The sequence below is a fragment of the Accipiter gentilis genome, chromosome 26 (assembly GCF_929443795.1).
Source record: "Accipiter gentilis chromosome 26, bAccGen1.1, whole genome shotgun sequence".
Taxonomy (NCBI): Eukaryota; Metazoa; Chordata; class Aves; order Accipitriformes; family Accipitridae; genus Astur; species Astur gentilis.
In genome coordinates, this window is record NC_064905.1 from 18286911 (window position 1) to 18301773 (window position 14863).

General features: G+C 37.8%; 1 protein-coding gene across 1 annotated transcript in view; it reads right to left on the reverse strand.

Moving 5' to 3' along the window:
• Positions 1-14863, reverse strand: part of SPOCK1 (SPARC (osteonectin), cwcv and kazal like domains proteoglycan 1) — a 324902-nt gene that overhangs the window by 52310 nt on the left and 257729 nt on the right. The window contains exon 6 of the mRNA XM_049829957.1: positions 13204-13318. Within this exon, the coding sequence (XP_049685914.1) occupies positions 13204-13318 (115 nt within the window). The remainder of the gene's footprint in view (positions 1-13203; positions 13319-14863) is intronic.

Consider the following 14863-nt stretch of genomic DNA (forward strand, 5'->3'; position numbering starts at 1 on the left):
TTTGAATTAATGCATACGGAAAGAATTGCCTTAAAGTTATATTTAGACTACCATTTAAATACCTACACCAGGGTAATGTCTTCTCTAAAGCGGCTATAACACATCTTTTCAAGAGCGCTGTAGCGTTAACTTTTAGGAGATGGGACTTTTTACTTTGGTTTTGTACCAAGCACAAAGAAGTCGGTGACAGGAGCGGCTTAGCTCCAGACTGAGGCAGAGAAAAAGAAAAACACGCTCTCTCTCCTATTCCGTCTTGAAATCATCTCTGATGAACTTGGCTGACCCAAATCTACAAAGACTCCAGACGAGGTCTTACCAATGCCCTGTAAAGTATTACCAATGTTTCTGGCAATGCTCCCCCTGACATACCCGAGGATTATTTAAGTCTTTTTCACTGCTCATAGTTGCTCATAGTTATTCCGTGACCAGCTAGCACACTAAGGTCATTTTCCCCTTTAGACATTTCTAACCGAAGAGCTCTTAGATTAAAGCAGATGTTCATATTATTAGACCCCAAGTGTATAATTATGCACTTCGTGCTAATGAACTTCTTCCCATTTCTATTGCTCCAGTTCTCAAGGACATCCAATTGAAAATACAAAAAGGAACTTCTTTAAAGAAATGTGAAATATCGTCCAGTGTTTTTGCAACCAACCTGACTTCTTTTCTTAAAAATGTAAACTGAACAGATAACACTTCCTCCCACTTGCTTCCTTATTGAAAAATCTATTTTAATTATTCGTTGCCTTCTGGGTAACAGCATTCTCAAAGTTACTGTATACACTATATAGCAGTCACCATATATCTTTCCTCCTCATACATTAAAAAAAAAAAAATCAAAACACTTAATTATATTTACTAATACCTCCCACCCCCGCCCTGTGCTTTAAAAATTCGGATCTAGTTTTTTGGCTGAGAATTTCTTGTTTGCTTATCGGATTTTACTAAATTGAGGAAAGTGATTCATATAGAAGCTTCATTTAACAATCTTAAACATACCAAGTGAAAAATCGGTATGAAAGATTTTTTTATTTAAAATATCCAGAAAGATAGTGTTAACATAAAAAATGAAAGGGAAGCATGATGCATACTTCATAACACTGTTTAGTTTTGTGCTTTTGGCAATTTCCATCAAACTAATTCTCCGCTGCCCACCAACAAGGTAATTTAGAGATAAGGTGCTTCATCTCTGAGACACTTCTTCCAATGCTTCTCCAGCTCATCAGGCTCAGAAGAAAGGACCACAAACGAGGGAAGACTTTGCACCGATACACGTGCCAATCTCACTGCACTGTGGAACTGCAGGATCTCACTTTTTCTGGATGCGATCAGCTACAAATAAACACTGGGTTTGATGCAAGGAAAACTCATGGTCTGCAAAGCTTCCCTATGACTTCAGTATTTTTCAGGCCATTAAGGTCTATCTGGAAAAGTGCTATACTGGTACCTGGGCACTGGGACTTCTGGAGACAGACTTGTTTCTGGCATTTTCCTGTGTTTCATTTCATCTGAACATACCTTAAGCAGAAGCTAATTAATCCCATGCTGAAAACCACAAAACAGAATGAGGCGCCTTCTATATATAACTATTTTCTTAACCATACCTGAATGTTATAACATAACGTTAACAAAAGCTGTATTATGCTTGAGAAATACTTAGGTGTTCCTTTTTCACAGAGAGATAATACAGAGATGAACAACCATGTACCATAATTGTTTTGAAAATCATGTTGCGAACAGAGATGTATATATTTTTTTTCTCATTTTACAGTCCCAAATGAAGCCTAATTTTGGTTGTCTCAACTAAAATGCCCAGGGAACTGTGTTTTTCAAAAGATTATACCCCTTCCACTTTTTTTTGCATCTTAGACTCTCCAAGAACATTGCAACCTGTTCAAGAACTGAAAGCCTAAACCTGAATTTCAATCGTGAAGGATCAATGAGGCATTTGTAACATGCAACTTGCTACCTGAAATGACTGTGTCATGATTTTATTTTACCCAGTTTTCATTTTTCTCGTTGACAGGGATTGCCTGATAAGTGAGTACTTGCTGTTACAGACCATACTTACAATTTGGGCAATAACAGAATATGCGTGTTGTCTGTACCTGATAACTCCTAGGCCCTGACTGTCACTGTAAACAAGTTGAGAAATAGGACATGATGATATGTAAAATTACCTTTAGACAAGCAAGACGGAGCCAACGCCATAATTTATTAAATCCAAGAATATAGTGATATCATTGTATATAGTATATTTTCATAAAGGAAACTAAATTGTTTCTCCATAAACATACCCTTCTAAACAAACTAGTCATGAAATTCTGTCTCAGTGGAACATGGTATTAGAGAATTGTAATTAAAACTAGGTTGGAAAATCATCATACAGTGAACAGATTGCTTGGACATTAGCTTAGCCACTTTCTATGCTACTATTAATTAGAAATATTATAAAGGCATGTCTGAATGCTTTTAGGGGACTATGGCTTTATAATTCAGCTCCAAATACAGATCTGACTGTCCAAGCCAGTCCCAAAGAGACCTCCAGAGAGGCTGGACACCTGCAGGGAAGATAAAACTGCAATCTTGAGCGACCAGCCCCAGTCTTCAGAGTTTGAATGTATCTGAATGTATCTGTATCTGAAAAAAATAACTAGACAGAAACATGTATGTTTTAACATTCGGGACATAAAGATCCTACGTGGGTTGCCTAGAAGCTTCTCTAATATTGACGTTTATTTTTTGTGTTGCAAGATATTTTAGTAAGTGTTTTCTCTGTGGATGATGGACTCTTGTCTGACAGAGATGGACTTGAGCCAAATCATTCAGATTTTAATAACACACAAATGCAGATCCTGGTGCTCATTCTAGTCTATCTCTAAGGAGAGACATCTGCTTTACAGGAAGCAGATAACTTTTTTTTTTTTTTTTTTAATTTACACACAGTCCATTAAACTGAATTACAAAAAAAATGCAATTCTTCAGAGGAAAATGAATGTAGAAATGTCCCTGTTGGGACAGTGAAAGCTCTAAAATATGTAAGCATATATATTTGGAAAGAAGTGGTGATATCTCAAATACCATCTCCCTTCTTCTGCACTAATAAACAGGGAATTGGAAACAGAAAAAATCAGAACTAATTTGACACAATGCTGCATAAAAAGTAACAAACTTTCTGAAATGATCAATTAGTCTCTAGTCTATATTCATTTATACCATCACAGACTCAGGATAACTTTACCAAAGGCAACTAGCTCAACACTGTTGATGGAACTATTCCAGGTTTATAGTGGAGTAATCAAAGATGGAATTTAGTCCTTAAGATACCAAAGGAAAAAAACCCAAAAACCAAACCACCAGAAAAAGATGTATTTGAAATTTCAGAAGTCTGATTTTCCCCTGTATTTTATTAAAAAGGTTTGGGGGTTTTTTCCTCACCCTAGGGATGTTTTAGCTTAACACTGCAGTGATAAATACTATAATTTATTTCACTGTCAGGTTTCTGGAGATTTTACAAACTTTTTCTTGTATTAAATGTTGGGGAAATATTCCCCAAAATGCAGAAATCAATATCCATGAGAAAAAACTATATGAAACCAGTCTTATTTATTTGGTTTTGTTTATGATGAGAGAGATTTTAGTGCTCTAATTATCATTATCAGCACACAAACACCTGCTGTTACTAGATGGTGTTTCCATTAACACAGTGTGCCACTTCAATAGTTTTTGTTGGCAATCCAAAATCAAATTACTTCTTGTCTGAAAATTATTGTTACTTGCTGGCTTTAAGTGTTTACTATGCCTGTCATTTTCTAACCTTTTCTTTATGTTTTTTTTTTTAAAAAAAAATCAATAGCCATTTTAACATTTTGTTTAATAAGTGTTTACGAAACTCTGATTACCATGGAGCTAAGTACGCTCTTACTGTATTTTGTGGGTTCCATTTTAGGTGGTGACTGCTCCTGGGCAAGCGGTGACACCCATATCCACTGATCAGCCTGGGGTAACAGTACAGCTATAAATGCTTATGAAAACAGAAGGACTTGCCTCAACCACGGAGAGCTGCCAGAGCAGTAGCACAGCCTTAAAGTTTTCTTCCATAAGATTTCAAAAGGATTTCTCAAAATCCTACTGCTTTTAATATAATTACACCACGACGCACTTATTTTTATGCAGTTCCTGTCTCCCGCTGCCGTCTGGGATTAGTCTTTATTTAGCGATGATGAAGAGTTGTCTCATGTCCTGGTTCAACCTCAGAAAATTATGACAGGATTTCTGGCTCAACGTTATTCTGTCGGCATGTTACCTTGTTAAAGAGATGCATTTACTAAAAGTGCAAATCCTGCTGACAGTGATGTCGCTACTACAGCCAACATCATTTCAGCAAACACCTGAAAGAAACAAAGTGAACGGTACGCTGCTGCTAGGGCTGCTTTTTCCTCCTTTCTGTCACTTTTGCCTCTAAAGCAGAAGTTGTCTGTTATATTTTGGAACCTGCTATAATTTCATCAAATCCAAAGAAGATCATGCCAAGGAAGTGACAGCTAGTCAATGGATGGTATCATCCCTAACTTGTTATCCGTCTGGGGTCTGCTATGATCAATGATTCTGTGCTGAGTTCCGAAACCCTAGAGCCAGACCAAAGTGCAAAATAACTTCTACAGGGGAAGAATTCTTTCCCCTTTTCAAGTTCACATCAAAGCAGGCATCACACATACACCCGAGTGCTTTCTGTGTATGATTGTTGAAAGTACAAAAAATATTTTAATTTATACTCTTTGGTAAAAAAGCATTCAGGTATCATAGGTTCAAACCTGAATTTACACTTCAAGCCTAACAAAGCTTTTTGGGCAAGCAATTCTCCTGTACAACACAGCTATAATGGAAAAATGCAGCAGTCTGAAAATACGCATTTCATTTCTGTTGTATAAACACTTTGCACATATAATTCAAAACCTCAGTATGTCCAGAATGAATGGTGGTGAAAAATCCAATAGTATTTGCTCAAACTGAAGGGTGATTTTTGATATGATGTTTGCAATCTCTTTGTAGTCTTTCTTTGTGAAGGTTTGAGCCCTTCAACTATACCATTATGACTGTTCACACCTGCATCCTAAAATACGATGCTCACGTATCGGTGAAATCTAGAATTGTTTTGTCAATTATAAAGTTTACAGTTCACATTATGTGTTGGCTAATTACACAGTCAGTCAATTGTATTTGGGAACAGGAAAACCACCACATGAATTCTATACATAGCTAAAGGCCTTGTATTACAAATATTGATATTCTTAAATGTAGTCAGATTATCTCATTCACCAAAGGCAATGGACCTACTTACTCAAGCTGTAACTGCCGAGTACAAGTGTTTGCAGTGACAAGACTCAACTTGCAGCACAAGTTGGTTTTTTAATTGATAATCAAGTCATTTACTTTTTTTGAATTTCAGACAATGAAAACAGTCAAGAAATGCATATTTTCAGCTATCACTATAGGAAAAAGTGCAGCTTCTCAGAAAAGATTATTGAGAATTATTTGCTAGGACCTAGAAAAAAAGCATGGGTTCAAAATTATAGTTTTGTGTCTACTTTAAATCTAACTATGTGTAGTACCTTTCTCCCATTTCTCTTCCTGGCAAGACTAATGTCTTTTTATTTAATTGATGGCTACATTCTGCATTCTTTACTTTCTTTTCTTCCAAAATTTTTTTGCTAACTTTGGAATACAGATACCAAGCCTTAACTTTTCCTTAAAAAAAGGAATATTAAAACCTGCATAAACAGAGAGGGAAGACCATTATGTGAGGTCTTCACAGTGAATCCTGATGCATGCAGCCCCTGTGGAAGCTGGTGATCCTTTCCACCTCAAAATGGGTAAATATCAGCTGATTTTGGGACAGGATGGGGCAACACTTTGCGTACAAGGTTATACTGTGCCTTGTCCTTCTACGCTCTTGTCGCTTTCATGAAAATATTTGAAAGGGAGCCTTACAAGACTATTTGGCTTCTGAGTTGATCTACATGATTCAAGATGCCTCCTTGCCTTTTTCAGCGAAGTACCATACTTTTAAGGTGTGATAGCTACTTATTGTAAGGCCTTACAAGGTCTGTCCTGATTTGCTAACAAACCCCTAGAAGATTCTGCAAGTGATTTCTCTGCAAGGGTTTTGCAGTACCTGTAACTGTTCTGCATGATGACTTGTTAATTGTACACCATGGAAATTCCTTCCACTTCGCTTCTGCAATACAACAAAGTCATTAAAAAATTTTTGGACGTTTTTGAGGTTAAATTACATTGATTAAAGATGTTTCACTGAATTTGAAGGAGAGCAGTAACTACTATTGATCACCTCATCATATGTAGCTAGCTGAGAAATCAGTGCAAAGAAGATGTATGATTTGATGGGAATGTAAGTGATATAATTTTGGAGTGATATAAATAGCAGCAGTTTCAATGTTTTCAATTCAGCAACATCTATTGCTTAGTTATAAACGCTTCAGGATGATCAGATTTTCAAAACGGACCAGAAAGAGCCTTGTATGTACCAAGCGCACGGAGGGCTTCCTACGCAGATAGGGAGTTAGAAACACGAAGCTTTCCTAAGCAATCCTCTGTAGTTTGCGGATGTGGTTAAGTATTGACCACACAAGCACACCAACATTTCCTTCAGCAAAGAGTTGGGCCCGGTGGCCTCTCAATCAAACCTCTTGTAAGGGCATCACCATCTTTCTGAGCTACAATAAAAGGACTTGCATTTGGAGCCATTACAGCTCCTTCCTGAGCTATTCCAAGGCTAGCTCTACATATGACTCTCGATAAAGCACACTTTCTTCACAGACATAGCAGATGATATCAGAGTGATGTGGTATAGGAAGATAAAAGACATATCATATATATAAGATAAAAAACATATAGCATTTGTATATCAATCAATTAACATGTCTCATTCTCTTTATTTGCTTTTTTGCTCTATTCCTTTTCAGCATGTGAACATTTTATTCTTTCGGCTCTCAGATTGTGCATTCTATTTAACATAACACTCCTACAAAAATACAAGTTTTCCCATGAAATATGTATATGTAGAATGTGCAGCCTTTCTCTCATAAGCTCCTGCTTTTGTCTGGTGCACAAAAGGAAGATACACGTGAGGTCGAGCAGCAGAACAAAACATCTCCAGCTACCATTACTTTGCTCTTTCTTCTGACCCTGGCAAGAACTTGATTTTGCTGTCTCAGTCTTGAAGCTATTTGCTTTTGCTTCTGATAGGAGCGGGTGATGGTAATAGCCATCCATGAAGAGCAAAGGTATCTGTTCTCGCCTGCTTCTCACTTTCTTTTAATCAAATATTAATTGGCTGCAGCCACTTCACTACTCACAGATAATATCTAGCAGAAATGAAAAAAGTTAATCCTTCATGCTTTCAGGAAAGGAATAATAAAGACTGATCTGCTTGTGTGAAAGCTTGCAGGCAAAATCATAGTAATAACATAGTAAGAATTATTATTATAATTATTACTTAAAGATACTACATAACTCAGATTTACTTGGGAAAGGGAATTTCATCATGTAACAAATTAAAAGACTGAATTGTAGTATTCTTACAGAAAATTTTGGAGCAAAAATAGCAGATCCTGCAAAGTTTAGAGCTAATAATCCTACTCTTTACTAATGAAGTCCAAAGAAGGATCGTGTCAGTGTCTGGAACACACGTCACTGTGTTCCATGTCCTTATATCTGCTGTGCACTGAAAGTTACTCTTTGGTTTGAACAAACATAATTTCTCCTCTGTAAAACAGGAAAAAACCCCTTCTTGTTTTAATGAGATATACTAAAAAGCTTTGAAACTCTCAGTAATCTTAATTTTGGAATGTTTTTGCTTTACCATTCTCAGAGTTTGAGACTCAAATAGCTCATTTAAAAATCTACCTGGAAATTCAGTGTCAGAAGGAGTCGTTTTTCAAAGCTAAAGCCACAAAAGAAAAAATTTCCTGGCAAATCAAACCCAGGAACCAATTTCAACTCAACCATGTTCATGACTCATACTTCATAAACTTTAAAATTATGTACGCTGCAGTCACGAAAACTTGTGAATAGCAATTTGAAACAGAAATATTTGCTGAAAGTGGATTTCAAAGAAAGACTTAGTTCCAAGACTTTGAATTCTTTTCGTTGTCAGTCTTTCAGGCACAAGAAGCAATACAACTCATTTGGGAAACACGACTGTGATTTTTTCAAATGAATTTCATGCAATGAGTACTCTTTTTATAAAGGAATGGAACATTAGACCTTCTCATCCATCACACCCAATAGGGCTGGTAGTTAAATGCTACCATTCATATTCTAAACTATACCCTAAACAAGGTAGATTCTTGATCGAGCTTGCCAAGACCTATTCCTGTAACTTAAAAATGTTCTCTTGGTTCCCTTTAGAAATTTAAACAACACTCAGTATAATTGAATATATTTGCTTTTGCCTATTGACCTTACATTTCCCTTATCAAGATAACAGCATTTTCTTAGAAGTTGCCTTGGGCATTTCTGCAAGGTCAAAAGACACAATGCACAGACAGGGATCAACCTCCTTTGGATTACTGCATCCACTCCAGTGGCTCTGCAACCCTGATGGCAACAAATGAAGACTAGTATGTTGGGAGTATAGCACTCAACTTCTTAGAAAACACGAAGAGGGTATGGTCAGAAAGAGCACTGACATGCTGTTAAACACTTATCATCCTGCCTGAGCTACTACAACGTTAACATACGTAACAAACAGGAGTCACGCAGGTATGGGGGAGGCCGACAGAACCATGTTATTGCAACTCCAAATTCACATTTGCCAAGAGATGCTCCAATCATTGCATGATGTTGTCTTTTTTGATAGAATGAACTGCACAGTCAAGGGAAAAATCTCTTCCCTTGCCAGTAGGTTCTGAAACTAAAACTGGTTGTTTCTCATCTGAAGTCCTTTGTTTATGGAGGGGTTTTAGAAGCTTCAGCTAGTGACAAAATAAGTTACGCTTGATGAGAACTCTAGTTAATATTGCAGAGCTTTTGGAAAGAGGTACCTGAAAACCACCAGCAGACAGGACTTTGTGTCTTAAATAACTTCTCTCACTTAGATGCCACTAAGCATCTGTTACCAGTCCTTTTGTTTTGTTGAAATTATAGCCTTATTAATTTTATATTGTTAGATAAAAGGGCACATACACTCTGAAAGGGCAGCTAACCTCAGGGCAGAATACAGCTCAACCTTTGTCTCTGGGTAGCTGAGTTGAAAGTCAGTGGCTATCATGGAAGCATACTGTAAACCTGGGATACTGCTGTGCATAATGAAGTGTTTTGATAAACTAAAGGAATCTAAATGGCCTCAAAAAGAAAAGAGAAGGAGCATTAGGGCTTGTCTTCTTTTCTAAAATCTTCCATTAGTACCCTCACAGAGTCCTGTTCTCTGACTCAAAATTCCATTTAAGAAAATGAAGAACATGATCCTGCCATCTCTTGAAAGATTTAACTTGATGGTAGAGAGATTATATTGTTGTTATTTGCCATTAAAGCTAGTAATTCTGGTGTAGTTTTCTTTTGCTAGCATTGGTACTATTTTATTAACGTCTCCATAGTACCAGTTAGCACTATAAAAGAAATTCCAATTTTTAACATTATTATTAGTCTTGATTTTCATCCTCAAAGCAGAGATGTTTTTGAAGGAGCCTAGGGAGGAGGAAGGAATACAACTCAGACACTGCAGTCAATTGTTACCTCTGAGCACATACAGTTAGATTGCTTTTCTTTGATGCTGCTGCCAATTTTATTCACAAGCCTATAAAAAAAGGTCACGACATTTAGAATTACAGTACTCTGGAAATTAAATGTTCCTTTACATTTTTAATTTCTGAAAGTAATTTATTATGGAATAATATTTGAATATGATTGAATGAATGTGTAAAGATTAATGCAAACTGTCTTCAAATTGGGAGTTCACAAGCACATACATTTAACCTTGTTGTATAATAGGCATAAAAAAGTTTATGCAGTAGCTGTAAGAGCCACATTTCCATTTTGCTGGAAGCATTTGCACTGTAATTCTCCTTAGTATTTTTCCACTGACATGTCTGTATGAGGCATGAGGTTTAACTCTCCATCATTTTCTACTTAAGATTATGCTGTATTGAATAGATTTCACAAACCTGGCAACTAAAAAAGGAGCAGAAACTGAGTCCCAACTGTCTACACAATTCTTTTATACAAATTTTTATATGAGAAATCAAACGACCGATTTTTATACCAATTACGCAATATTAACGAGACTATCATACTATAGGAGGAAAATAAAACAATTTTGTGTGAAGACCAGAGAAAACACTAAGGTACCAAGTAACCAAAATGCCAGTCCGAAGCTCCAGACTGAGAGGTCTGGGGGTTTGAGGAAGGGGAGATCGCTCCAGTGCTGCCGTGACCAGGCTCCGGGGGACTGCCACGCTCTGCCACGTGATTGCCTCCTATGTCTCACACATGTCACCTCAGACACCAGTCAGGGCTTAGTTCTCCAAAGCCAGGTGACACTACTTGTTGATCAAATAAAGGAATCTTACGAAAGGCAGTGCTCCGGAAATTTTTTGTGGTCAGCAGTTAGAATTCATAATTCTCCCATAAACCTAAGGCGAGCTGGCTGGCTTCCAGGCTGTAAAGGGCAGACACACGCAATACCGAATCCCTTTTCAGATGCTGCTAAAATTGCACCTGGGTAAAATTTATACTGGTATATAGAATTTACTCATGTTTTGTCATGGAAACTCCTGGGAGCTCTTTGTTAAAAGACTGACAAACTCTGAAATACTCAGTTTGAGACCCCATTACACTCAGTGGGTCGGCTGAAAAGACAACATCTGAAGAAAGGAGACTGAGAAGGTAAGTTGAAGGAAGTCTTTAACTGGCACGTTACCGGCACATTCAAAGATCCAGAAGAAAATTTAAGATAAAGCAAGGTAGAAAGCCCCTTTGCCATGGATTATTTGATTCTCCACAGCAAATCCTTTTGTGGGCTTTTCAGCACCTAACCCCAGGAAGAAACAGTGATAAAGCAAAATATTATACTGCTATTATTTTTTGCATATACATATACATCCACACACACAATCACTCCCATGCCTGTAAAAGTATCTTGCTTATGCCACTATAATCAGGCTCACGAGCAGTTTCTTTGCATACATTTGATGTGGGAGATGACTAGTGTTTTCAGCATTTTGAACGTTTCCACACACATGTGGCAACGATTTCCCTTATTTCCCAGGTGACTGTGTTCCTCCAAGGGGGCAGAGCACTCGCTTCATGCCACACTGAAGGTGGCAGAATTGAGGCATTTAATATCCTTGTCACCAGGGCAATGGCAGGAGGACTGTTAGCTCAAGTTTGGCCTCTTGAAAAAGCCTTCAGGAAAGTTGCTCTGCAGATCACCCAATCTATTAAATTAATGCTTTGGTGGCTGGAGTTAAAGTTTTGAGTCAAGCCAAACAAAAGCCTGGGTTTCAGAATACATATACCCTGTCAAATTGCATTTATCAAGATAAGGGTTATTAGAATCTTTTTTCTCTTGTGTGAATGAAATTGTAAGCTTAAAATGTCACTGAAGATTTATTAATCTGATACTCTTTCTGATAAGGGCAAAGAAAGAGAAAGGGCAAAGAAAAAGAAATATTTCTTGTAGCCTGATAAGGGCTACAAGAAATAGAAAATATGAATAAGGCAATTTATCAGTGGGTATACTGTAACTAAAAGATTCAAGCCACATAAAACAATATTACAGTTATATATTGATATCAGAATCTTGCCATCTAAAATACTTCATCTAAGTTTGATAGCTATGCAGAAAAATGTCGGTGGTTTGCAAAAATTGGAATAAATCTGAATTTTCAAAATCTAGGCTGGAGAATCACTTCTTTTTCTAGAAAGTAGATGGAGGCCTAATGTGAAAACTAGTGCTGTGCTAAAGGATACGGTGTGTGGAGCATCACCAGCAGGTTCATCAGTGTTTTTACTTGAAGTGACAGGGCCTGAAATAACTAGAGGAAGTGCTGTTTAAACTTTTTTTTTAATATTTATGTGCCTGCTACTATTGGAACGTGTCCACAGTGGGGAGTAGCAAGAGCGAAGAGAGGTTCTCAAATATTTTGGGTCAAACAGACCATTGTTAAAGCTTCATCTTTTTTGTACTCCTTGGGGTGCACAAGGCAAATAAACACATTTCACTGCTTAATGTGACAGAGCAAACCCTGCTTAAGTCACTGCTTTGGCTTTGTGAGCTACTAATACAGCCAGGAGCCCAGCAGCTGTCAGTGCATTAACCCTCTTAGCACTCTTCCAAGAGAGGGGAGACAACACTGGACTTAAAACAGGCTAGTATTCACTTTGCCACAGATGCTCTCACCAGCACATCTGTACTCATATCAAGAACCACAGCCACAAGTAACAACTCTTCCCTTCCAAAGGGCTTTCCCCAAAGCTGGGTGGAAACTCTTAAGACAGAACCTGGCTGCAGCACTCACCCTGCTGCCGGACTTCTGCTTTTCATCAGTCTCTTTTGCAAGAACTAATTCCCTTTGGATGAAGTCCCTCTGAGACAGCTTGGGCTTACTTCCTTGGAAAAGACCTGGGGGACTAAATTAGCTCACCAGGCTTTCAGACCTAGAGAGAGAACTCACCAGAGAGCTGACAGGGAAAACAGCCATTTGTGCTGAGACTCCAACCTTCAGTTTTATGTAACATCGTTTGCCATGAGTTTGTTGTTGAAACAACTTCATATATAAATACAGATACGTATATCTATTTAATATATATTTGACTTCTAATGATAACGTTAATAACAATAAATATGAAAACGAGAATTCAGATGCCATGTAATATAGATGTTTGACTTCAACTTTGTGGTTAACACACAGGCTACTAATTTTTTTTTTTTAACTTATGAAGTAAGGAATCATCAAGTAGTATATTATCTTTTCTATCTTCTTTTATCTTATGTTAGTTTTGCAGCAGTTGAGATGTTTGAAAACACTACGTGTTTAGAAAAGTATTAGCTGTACCTTCGCTTTTTTTCAGAAAGCTTTACATATAAAAATCTACTAGTTAAGAAACATCTTTTTTACATTTTTCTAAGAACGTAGCAAGAACCAGTTAATCTACTATAGTCCCATTAACAGCTCAACTTACCAGTCTTCTCCGTCTTGTGTTTTGAACTTTCAGGTCCTGGAAGGCAGGGGCAGGGCCCTTCACATCGAGCTGTGATGGTCTTGCCAGAAGTACATGCGTGAAACTCCAACTTGCACTAGAATCATAAAAAAAAAAAAAGCAAAAATACATTTTGAATTAGGACAAGATATAAAAGCAGCAGCTGTGGATTAAATGAGAAATTGCGTTTAGCAGTAATGGCGTTGGACAGATTGCAGAACTTCAGCCTCTATTGAAAATACCATTGTTTTTTTTATTACAGATAACAATAATAGCTACTTCCTATGCAGAGTTTTGCGTGGCACTTCTAAATATGCCTCATAAAGCGTTGTTGTTATTCCCTGCTTAAATATATAGAATCTGCAGCACAGAAAGTTGAAACAATTTCTTCCAGGTCACCTAAGAGATCAGTGGCAAAGCTGGGAAGGAAATACAAACCTCCAGAATCCCATGTGTTTCCCATGCTGCATTACCATGTTTCGGCTGTGAAATCATGCCATCTATCACCTGTTACCACTACTGCTTTATTAGTTCGGTCTTTTTGAGGAGCTGGGAACACTCAACTTCCACTGCAAGCAATGGGCTTGGTCTGAATAACATCCGTGAAAAGACACCAATCCTCACAATAGTGAGAACTAAAAGAAATCAGCTCATCAGCTGATGAGACTGGTCCTTCAACACGTCAGCTTCTCTGAACAAGGAGGAAATTTTAAATGAGTCCTACCAATAACTATAAATTGCCTTAACAGTTAACAGCACCATCCCTAAAAATAGCCAATCATCATGCAATCAACTCCAGAAATACAATAAAATTGTACAACTGAAGAGTGAAGATTAAACCATGAGCAATACAGGATAGTTGCCTATATCTGCATATTGTTACTTCTTCCTTTCCCTTCCTTCAAACCTCAGCAGATGGGATTTACAGCGCCTGTTGACAGTCACCACAATCAAACCGTTTAGGACAGCAGGACATGTGCAGTATCGAACAAATGAGACAATCCAGGAGAATTAATATTGCAAAATCGTGCTAGTTAAAAAAGCCCTGATTTATAAAATACTGACTATTCATAGCCTTTACTGTTTGCGTTACGTATATTTTAGTGCTGACTTTCCTAAGAGCTTTGCGCCTGCATAGTTGTCATCTCTGCAGTTACTGCTCCAAGGATATTTTCCGCAGACTGTGCCCAGCAGCACGGTTGCAGGAGACTAGACTAACCTACTAATAAAATGGAGTAAAAGAAAACAGCACGCAGAAGCAGGAACAAAAACGTGCGAGGCGTTCTCTATGGCTTGATACCTAATGAACTGAATTCAGTTCCATTTTTTGTCGTCTTCAAGCACTGATTTTACCAGATCGGAATCTGAGGGCTTTTAATGCAAGGGGGAGTTTTGCCTGCAGCGCTGAGGCTGGCGCTCCTCCCCGCAGAGACTGCCTCCTGCCAGGGGAAATTGGAAACGTTGGGCTGTAAAATCCCTTTGATAAGGCTGAGTTTTATTATAGATTAATTCTTCTTCATTTAAAAGTAAGCCAGCATGCTTACACAGCGTGACACAACGTGTTTTGAAACACTGCAGTTTTTTTGAAGGCCAAAGGACACACGGCGTAAGACCAAGGCGTTACCCAAGGAGCATGCAGCGG